This window comes from Mobula hypostoma, chromosome 8 (genome assembly GCF_963921235.1).
Source record: "Mobula hypostoma chromosome 8, sMobHyp1.1, whole genome shotgun sequence".
Lineage (NCBI taxonomy): Eukaryota > Metazoa > Chordata > Chondrichthyes > Myliobatiformes > Myliobatidae > Mobula > Mobula hypostoma.
Genome location: NC_086104.1, coordinates 155,530,501 through 155,540,898, shown reverse-complemented (window position 1 = coordinate 155,540,898; position 10,398 = coordinate 155,530,501). Strand labels below are relative to the sequence as shown.

Here is a 10,398-nt window from a genome sequence, read left to right as displayed (position 1 = left end):
TACAAACTCATCACAGCTGATGTTGGGATTGAACTCTGAACTCCGACACCCCGAGCGATGCTGCCTATAGAGTTGCACAGCATAGAATTAGGCCTTTTAGCCTGTCCTGCACATACTGTACCTACCTACTCTAACTCCACTTAACTGCGATAGGCCCATGGCCTTCTACACCTCGGTGATTCAAGTACATACTTCTTCAGTACTTCTTAAATGTAGTGAAAGTCTTTGCCACCACCATCCTTAAAAAAACCTTTCCTCTCTCTCTTCCTCTCTTCCTCCCTTTCTCTCTCTTACACTCTGTCACTCTCTCCTTCCCTCTGTCCCTCTCTCTCGCCCTCTCCCTCTCCGTCTATCTTTCCCTCTCTCTGACACGCACTCTCTCTCTCTCTCTCTCTGCCCACCTGGATCCACCTATCTCTCACCTCAACCCGACCCCCTCACTTCTCAACACCACCACCCCACTTTCACTCTCGACCCTCAGGCCTGATGCTGGGTCTCCACCCGAAACAACAACCATCCCTCTGCCTCCACGGATGCCACCGAGTTCCTCCGTCAATTTGTTTGAGGTCATTTTCAGGGTCTTTTGTTTTGCATTGAGAATACGCGGGCAACACTTCCTCAGGGCTATCACTGGCACGTTGGACTGAATGGCCTCCTTTTTTTTCGAGCTTCTGACTGCCCCCTGTTACAGCTGACTGACACCGTGATGCAGACCGGTGACCCAGAGAGTCACAGGCGGTGGCTGGCATCAGGTATGCTGAGGCTGCTCTCTGGGGACTGGTGTGAAGCAGAACTCAGGACTCATCGCCGGGTAAGAATTACCACTCAATCGTGACCGGTTGGGACAGCCCTCGTGCTGTACAACATCACCGTTCGTTCAACATTACCCCCTTCCTGCGGAGAAATATCTGTCCGATTATGTCAGTGTCGCCGGCTTCCTGCTTCACAGGCCGTCCACGTTTCCAGCCTGACAGAGCAGCAAGACCTCTGTTCTAAATATAGGTTTATTCCCAATGGGAGAAGCTCCTGCCTGTGGTGTTCATGAAGAATCCTCCAGTCCCTTCTATCCCGTCCTCCGGAATTTAAATGGCTGTGACGCAGAATTAGTCCTCCCTCCCAACAGCATTTTATCTGTCTCTGTATCTTTGTCTTTGCCTCGCTCTCTCTCTCTCTCTCTCTCTCTCTCTCTCTGCCCCTGTCTCTCTATCTTTGCCTCTCTCTCTGCCTCTGTCCGTCTTTGCCTCTCTCTATCTTTCTCTGCCTCTATCTCTCTATCTTTGCCTCTCTCTCTGTCACTCTCTCCCTCTCCCCCCTCCCCCACACTCTCTCCCTCCCTCTCTCTCTCCCTTCCTCGTGCCCTGCTCTCCCCCTCTCTCAACCCCTCTCTTTCTCCCATCTCCCTCTCCCTCTCATCCCTTCCCCCTCAATTCTCTTCTTACTCTGCCGCCCTTCCCCCCTTCACTCTCTTCACCCTCTCTGCCTCAGAACTCTCTGTGCCCTCTCAAGCCTGCCTCTCTCCCCCTCTAGTGTTACTCTTCCTGTCCGCCCGGCGTCTTACCCAGAGTAACACACTGGTCCCCCACCTCCCCAGCAGTGACCGGCCGACATCAGACACCCAGCCACAGGTGAGCGTTGAAAGGGGAAGGGGAGGTGGGGCGGAGAACTCTCAGGCCCTGGGCACTAGGCCTCACTCCCCAGCGCTGGAGCAGTCTTATAGTGAACTTCAGAAGCAGATTCATGATCACTTCTGAGGTGTGGAATTTTATTCTTTGTGGCAGCAAGTAAGGGGAGCAATTGGACGGGGTGGGGGTTTGTGGGATTGAAGGGGATGGGGAAAGGTAGGGTGATTTGAAATGGAGGGCTCTGTAACCATCCAGAGCAGGTTCTGCTTTTAGGACTCAGGAACTCGATCTGAACCCCCGTGGCTCAAGAGACTGCAGATGCTGAAATCCCGAGTGAAAAAGAAAACAACAAACTGGAGGAGGTACCCAGTGGGTCAGGCAGCCCCTGTGGAGAGAGGTCCATTCCAGTCTGCCCTAAGCATCAAACGCCCATTTCCCTCCAATCAAAGCTTCGGGCCAGGATCCTGAATCAGGACTGAGAGAGTGGACGGGAGCACTCTCCCTCCTGGGGCTAATCTCTGCAATTGGAGCAAGGGCAAAACCTGCCCCTTCACCTCCTCCCTTGCCACCGCTCAGTGCCCAAACAGTCCATCCAGGTGAGGCGACACTTCACCCTGAGTCTGCCAGGGTCATCCAGTACTCCTGGGGCTGCTTCCTCTACATCAGTAGATTAGAGCACCATTTCATCGAGCACCTTCGCTCTGTCCGCCACAGCTGGCAGGATTTACCCGTGGCCACCTATTTTAATTCAGGTGTTTAATTAAAAGCAGATAAGGGTGGCATTAGGTTGCATTAACACGGACTGTTTGTGCTGCCAATCGCAGGTCAAAGGGCACCCTGAAGGCAGCCATCTTGGACACTCTACCACAATGGAAGAACCCGTACTGAAGAAAAACCCCGCAGCCTGGCAAAGGCCTGAAGTCGCCAGGAAAGCTGTGATGGAGTGTTGCCTGGTGAAGTGGATCCTCAGTCGGGCAATTCCACACGGAACAGGTAGGAGATTTCATTGAGATACAGCACAGGACATGTCCTTCTGGCCCTTCGAGACACCCAGCAATCCCCCATTTTAACCCTAGCCTAGTCACAGGGCGATTTACAATGACCAATTAACCCATCAACTGGCACGCCTTTGGACTGTGGGAGGAAACTGGAGCACCTGGAGGAATCACACAGTCACGGGGAGAACGTACAAACTCCTTACATGCCGCGCCACCAAATGCAGATGTGTGATGCCCCAGTGCTTATATTGTCTGCCACCAGGGACAGTTGAGAGGTGGTGTGGAAGTCATAGGGCAGGCTGTCTGTCATCAGCATTATGTGGCGTGTTGTATGATGTAGGCGACCGTGATCATGGGAGAGTAGGGGGAGGATTTAATGAGAATCAAGATCAGGTTGATTATCGCCAATGTGTGTCGTGAAATTTTAAAGAGGGATTAGCTGAACTTGTTGCAAGTACATCAAACTATACAGTGAAATCCATCATTTGTGTCAAATCAAATCAGCAAGAATTGCGCTGGGTGCACCCACACTTCCAACATCAACATAGCACGTCCACAACGTACTAACTCTAACCCGTACGACTTTGGAACGTGGCAGGAAACAGCAGCACCCAGACAAAACCCACGCGGTCACGAGGATTTCACGTACATATTCCTCACGGTCAGCGGCAGGAATCGAACCTCCATCTTACAGCTGGCACTGTCAGAAGCGGGTGCGTTAACCACTACACTACGGTGCCAACCCACTTGCTCTGTTGCGTTACATGACGTTCACAATTCTCGCTAACCTCAGGCGGGAGGTACAGGAGCTTTAGGTCCCACACCATCAGTTTCAGGAGCAGTTATGACCCCTCAGCCATCAGGCTCCTGAACCGGAGGGGATAACTTCACTCAACTTCACTCGCTCCATCACCGAACTCTTCCCACAACCCATGCACTCACTCTCAAGGACTCTTTGTCTCATGTTCTCGATATTTATTGCTTATTTATTTATTCATTATTCTTTTTATATTTGCACAGTTTGTGGTCTTTTACACATTGGTTGTTTGTCCGTCCTGTTGGGAGCGGTCTTTCATTGATTCTATTGTGTTTCTTGATCTACTGTGTATGCCCGCGAGAAAACAAGTCTCAAACATACATGTACCATGATCCTCTAAGCGGACACAACCTTGCCGTAGGGTTTGGAGGCTTGTGTGCCTCAGTGACCCGAAGAGCTGTGTTGGCTGGAGTCAGGGCTTTGTGCTTTGGCTCTTGGTAGGGTCAACCATGCCAAACAGGTCAAAGGGTAGAGGTCAGACTAAGAGTGATCCACCGGTTTTCCAGGTTCAGAGGTTCAGCTCAGGGCTAACGACCCTGACAGGTAAAACAAATATTTAACTTTAAAAAAATATCTGAGGTCTCTTGCGTATTCTTTGTTGTTAATGTTGTAGCGTCTGTGTAGGCTGGGCGTATGTTATTGAAGATTGCCATGTCATTCATGTGAGCTTGCATAGCCTCTGAGTCTCCCTCAGGATCTGACAATAATGACTGGGGAAACCTTGTTGCTCGGAGTCACAGTAAAAGTCTAAGCATCAGATTCTTCTTCATCCCTTCTCTTTTCCGCCTATCACCACCCATCTTCTCAGTCCATCACCCCACTAACCTGGTCTCACCTCTCACCTGCCAGCTGGTATGCCTCCCCTCTCCTGCCAGTCTTCTAATTCCGCCTTCTTCCCCCTTCCTTCCCAGTCCTGATGATGGGTCTCGGCCCGAAATGTCGAATGTTTATTCCCCTCCTTGGATACTGCCTGGCCTGCTGAGTTCCCCCAGCATTTTGTGTGTGTTGTTCTAACTTTTCTTCTGCTGCCTCTCTGCTGTCACCGCTGGCCTTGATGACTGGTGTAAAACCGTGTGTGTCCTCAGTTTAACCACCAAAACCTCTAATTATTCTCACAAAACTCGTCACAATTTTCAAACCTCGTGCAAACTTCCCCTTCCCTCAGGACGGTAGTTCCAGCTTCTCTGATCAATACTCCCAGCTGCAATTCCTCACCCCTGGATGAAACACGGCAGCGTAGTGGCCAGCGCAGTTCTATTCCAGCTCGGGGCATGCTGGAGTTCCGACTTCAACTCCGGTGCCACTTGGAAGGAGTTTGAACGTGGAAGGTGTGGGTTTCCTCCGCATGCTCCAGCTTCCTCCTGCAGTAAACACACACACACACCTGTTAAAAGGTTAGTTGTTCACTGTAAGTGGTCCTGTGATTAGGCCCGGTGGGTTGCTGAGTGGCACAGGACGCCGGGCTGGATCTCTCAATAAATAAAACCAAGAATAATTCTCTGAAAAACCTTTACCTCTCCTTCAGTGTAAGACAAGGTATTGGACACACCCTGCAGTCATCGTGCCCGACACCGGCCCCCTAGGCCTGAGTCGACGTAGTAGTAGTAGTGCAGTCTTATCAATCTCTCTGTCAGGTCTCAGTGGGCTGACTACACTCCAAAGATTCAAAGTACATTTATTAGCAAAGTATGTATACAGTAAACAACCCTGAGATTCATATTCCTCACAGACGGGCACAAAACAAAGAAACCACACAGGTCCCATTCAAAGAATAAACACTATCCATTATTCCAAAGAAAAGTTGCACAGTTTCTACCCTGATGTTTCTCCAGTTTGTAATAGATGTAAATCTGTGAACAGTAACTTGTCACATTCATTCTGGTCATGTTGTAAGCTTTATGCATACTGGAAAAGTATTTTTCACTGTTTCTCTGAGGCTTTTGGGAAGCGGTGGGAACCAGACCCACTCATACCCATTCTTGGAGCAACCAGCCCCTATCTTCAGCCAATATGTATGAAAAAGTGGCTGTATTGTTTAGCATGGTGATTGCTGAGAAGTTAATCCTGCAAATGTGGAAAATGGACTCTGTGCCTACGTACGATCTGTGGCTGAGAGAACTGGCAAATACTTTGCATTTGGAGAGACTGAGACTATGTAATGAGGACAGAGGGGACAATTTTGAAAGGATATGGGGCCCTGTATTGGACTTTCTCACGGGGTAAGGACTGAGGTTTTTTGATGCAGCGCACTTCTGCTGTGTATGTTTACTTTTGCCTTTATATTTTTCTCCCTTTTGCTGCTCAATATTTAATTTGATTTTGTTATGGTTGTGGTTTTTGTGCATGTGCTTCTTTTTTTGTGTTTTTTTTGTAATGAATAAAAATAAAAATAAAAATAAATAATTAAAAAAGAATCAACACTAAAAATACCTCCACGTGCAAAAAAAAACATGCAAACAACAACAAAAAAAAAGAGCAAAAAACACAGGATATAAAACAGAAAATCAAGAGAGTCCGGGCATATTCAGTTCAGCTCAGTGGTTATTATCTACAGCCATCCTGTTCAAATTCACCCAAACAAGCAACAAAAAGAGGAGCGGCCAGAAACCAGAAACACATCATAACGTGAACTACAGAGTCCAACCACAAGCCACGGCGATTAAACTTTTCCCAAGACCCAGGACTCCGGCGCCATCCTCCAGCAGTATCGAGGGAGATTGGCTATAGAACTGGAGGGAGGAAACCCCTCAATTACTGTAGTAGTGACCTACCCGGGGAGGGGGCGGTTAGGGGCACATGAGTGCAGCTGTCCTATTGGTTTTATGAACCAGAATCAGGTTTAATATCACCGGCACGTCATCTTCGGCACGAAGAGTCTCGGCCTGAAACCTGGTGGCAAAAATAGGAAAACAGATTATTATCTGAATGGTGGCCGATTAGGAAAAGGGGAGGTGCAACGAGACCTGGGTGTCATTATACACCAGTCATTGAAAGTGGGCATGCAGGTACAGCAGGCGGTGAAAAAGGCGAATGGTATGCTGGCATTTATAGCGAGAGGATTCGAGTACAGGAGCAGGGAGGTACTACTGCAGTTGTACAAGGCCTTGGTGAGACCACACCTGGAGTATTGTGTGCAGTTTTGGTCCCCTAATCTGAGGAAAGACATCCTTGCCATAGAGGGAGTACAAAGAAGGTTCACCAGATTGATTCCTGGGATGGCAGGACTTTCATATGATGAAAGACTGGATCGACTAGGCTTATACTCATTGGAATTTAGAAGATTGAGGGGAGATCTGATTGAAACGTATAAGATCCTAAAGGGATTGGACAGGCTAGATGCAGGAAGATTGTTCCCGATGTTGGGGAAGTTCAGAACGAGGGGCCACAGTTTGAGGATAGAGGGGAAGCCTTTTAGGACTGAGATTAGGAAAAACTTCTTCACACAGAGAGTGGTGAATCTGTGGAATTCTCTGCCACAGGAAACTGTTGAGGCCAGTTCATTGGCTATGTTTAAGAGGGAGTTAGATATGGCCCTTGTGGCTATGGGGGTCAGGGGGTATGGAGGGAAGACTGGGGCAGGGTTCTGAGTTGGATGATCAGCCATGATCATAATAAATGGCGGTGCAGGCTCGAAGGGCCGAATGGCCTACTCCTGCACCTATTTTCTATGTTTCTATGTTTTCTATGAAACGTCAACTGTACCGCTTCGTAGAGATGCTGCCTGGCCTGCTGCGTTCACCAGCACTTTGATGTGTGTTACATCATAAAGTTTGCTAACTTTACGGCTGCAGTACAATGCAATAACATAAAAGGAAATAATACTAACAGAAAAGGAGAAAATGGAATTTAACACAATGTCTATGAATGGAATGAAAAGGCACTGAGTAGGTTATTTTTGTAAATAAAGTTTATTTTGGCTAAAGAAATCATAGAACCGAGCAGCACAGGAATGGCCCCACACACAACATGCTGAATGAACACAATGGTACGTTTTGTGACTTCAGAACATTAAATGAATTCAAAGGAAGACATGGGGTTTCGTATCATGTGGGTCAAGGTGTATGCAATTCACGTATTTTTACGTATAACCTGTAGTGAATTATTTAAACAAACAAGAATGCTTCAACAACAGCATATTTAGAATAGTACTGAAATATTAAACACAGGGCACTCAGCAGGTCAGGCAGCATCATTGGAATCGACGTTTCAGGCCGGGGCTGAGGAGGAAGGGGGAGGAAGCTAGGATAAGAAGTGGGGGAGGAGGGGAAGGAATGTGAGCTGCAGGTGATAGGTGAAACCAGGTGGGTGGGGTGAAGCAAGAAGCGGGAGGTGACAGGTGGAAGAGGTAAAATGCTGAAGAACAAGGAATCAGATCGGAGAGGAGAGTGGGCGTGGAGAAAGGGAAGGAGGAGGGGTACCAGAGGAAACATTTTAGTCCGGTGGAGACGTTGCCCGATTTGCTGAGTTTCTCCGGCATCTTGCGTGAGTTGCTCAAGATTTCCAGCATCCGCAGAGTCTCCCGTGTTACAGAAATGGACAATTCTCGCCCAGCTGAGATTAGGTCGGCTCTATTTGTCGCATGTACGTTCCTCATTTCCCACTTGTAGCAAAGCACTGCCTCGAAGCCCTGAAACCACAGTCCAAGGACGTGCCACAATCGTCGCCACGCTTCAGGTGCTGACATCGCATGTGCACCACGCACGCGCCCAAGCCCGTACGTCTTTGGACTGTGGAGGAAACCCACGCAGTCACGGGGAGGGCGTACAAACTCCTTACCGACAGCAGCGGGAACTGACCCCTGATCTGTGACACCGTAAAGTGTCATGCTAGCTGCTACACTACCGTGCTACGCCACACCCGTACCGACACTGATGCCTGTCAACGGCTCTGAGATTTTCCTGAATTAAACCTGTGTCTCTATACACCATTCCTAAGTACCTGTCCAAGTACCTTTGGAATTAACTTAACTGAATCTGCTTCTACCACCTCCTCTGGCAGCTTGTTCCAGATAAGCACCATCCTCCGTGCAAAAATCTTACACCTCAGATCTCCTTTGACTTTCTTTCCTCCTCACAATAAAGCTGTGCTTTTTAATTCTAGATTTCCCCGCCCTGAGAAAGTGACTATGTGTCCTCTACACTCAGTGGCCACTTTATTAGGTACACCCGCGCACGAGCTCGTTAATACAACTATCTCATCAGCCAGTCATGTGGCAGCAACTCGATGCATAACAGCATGCCGGCACGGTAAAGAGGAAACCCTCCAGTCCTGCCGAAGAGTTTCAGCCCGAAACGTCGACTGTGCTCTTTTCCTAGGCGCTGCCTGGCCTGCTGGGTTCCTCCAGCATTTTGTGTGAGTTGCACAAGAGGTTCAGTCACTGTTAAGATGAAACATCAGAATTGGGGATTGAAATGGGATCTAAGTGACTTTGACTGTGGAATGATTGTTGGTGCCAGACGGGGGAGGTTTGAGTATCTCGGAAACTGCTAATCTCCTGGGATCTTCATGCACAACAGTCTCGAGATGAGGGGTTCCCAAACTTATTTATGATATAGACAATACCATTAGACAGGCCCGTGGCATCCAGGTTGGGAACCCCTGTGAGTGTTGAGAGTTTGCAGAGAATGGCACGAAAACCAAAAAGAGCGGCAGTTCTGGGGGGAGGGGGAACGCCTCGTTAATGAGAGAGGTCAGAGGAGAATGGCCAGACTGGTTCAAGCTGACAGGAAGGTGATAGTAACTCAAAAATAACCACGCATTGCAACTGTGGTGTGCAGAAGAGCATCTCTGAACGCACAGCACGTCAAACCTTGAAGTGGATAGACGACAGCAGCAGACGACCGTGAGCAGACACTCAGTGACCACTTTATTAGGTACAGGAGGTCCCACTGAGAGTACAGTACAGTATATGACCCTCATAGTTTTATAGGTCTCTGTAATACGGGTTCCCAGTCTGGGGTCCATGGATCCCTTGTTCAGTGGCATTGGTCCACGGCATGAAAAAGATTGGGAGCCCCTTGTCTGTAAAGTCACCCCACAGCCTCCAACGTTCCATATGGACGTGCCACGTAAACAAACGAGATTCTGCAGACGCTGGAGGAAGTCAGCAGGTCAGGGAGAATAAACGGAGAGGAATAAACAGTAGACGTTCTGGGCCAAGGCCCCTTCATCAGGACTGGAAAGGAAAGGGGAGGATATGACTGTGTCCTTTAAAGAGTCATGGCACAGAGACAATAAACCATTTCCACTGGTATCCTTGGCCTTTTGCATTCGGTTGTGAGGCTGGCTCTAGGCGTGTTTGTATTTGCATTATCGATGCTTGCCGGGTGATGTCAGGCCACAAGCTGTGTATTAAACATGAGCTGGTGTTTGTTTTCACACCAACCATGTTATGCTTTGAGTTTGTAGGTAAAAGGAGAAACTCACATGAAGGACATCAGTGGTGCCATGGCAACCTTCACTCAGGAGAAGTTGGGGACTGAGCAAAGGTTAGAGGTCAGAGGTTAGGGGTTAAAGGTGAGCATTTGACCATGGAACCAGCAAACTCGCAATGCCATGGTAACGTAGTCATTAGCGCGACACTATTACAGCTCGAAACATTCCAGAGTTTGAAGATCAATTCCCACCACTGTCTGTAAGACGTTTGTATGCTCTCCCCGTGCCTGCGTGGGTTTCTTCTGGGTGCTCTGGTTTCCTCCCACAGTCCAAAGCCGTACCAGTTAGTAAGTTAAATTGTCCTGTGATTCATCATCATCATCATCATTGTGCGCTGTGTTGTATGACATCATCATTATGTGCCGTTGCGTATGACGTGGGTGATCATGGTCTTTGATCATGATTGTTCTTGGCAAATTTTCTACAGAAGTGGTTTGCTATTCCCTTCTTCTGGGCAGTGTCTTTACAAGACGGGTGACCCCAGACATTATCAATACTCTTCAGAGATTGTCTGCCTGGTGTGAGT

General features: G+C 48.5%; 1 protein-coding gene across 3 annotated transcripts in view; it reads left to right on the top strand.

The window, feature by feature from the left end:
- Positions 1–743: 743 nt before the first annotated feature.
- Positions 744–10,398, top strand: part of LOC134351098 (calsenilin-like) — a 72,838-nt gene continuing 63,183 nt past the window's right edge. For all 3 annotated transcript variants that reach the window (XM_063057169.1, XM_063057170.1, XM_063057168.1), the window contains exons 1-2: positions 744–811; positions 2,447–2,615. In XM_063057169.1, coding sequence (XP_062913239.1) covers positions 755–811; positions 2,447–2,615 — 226 coding nt within the window. In that variant the 5' untranslated portion in view covers positions 744–754. The remainder of the gene's footprint in view (positions 812–2,446; positions 2,616–10,398) is intronic.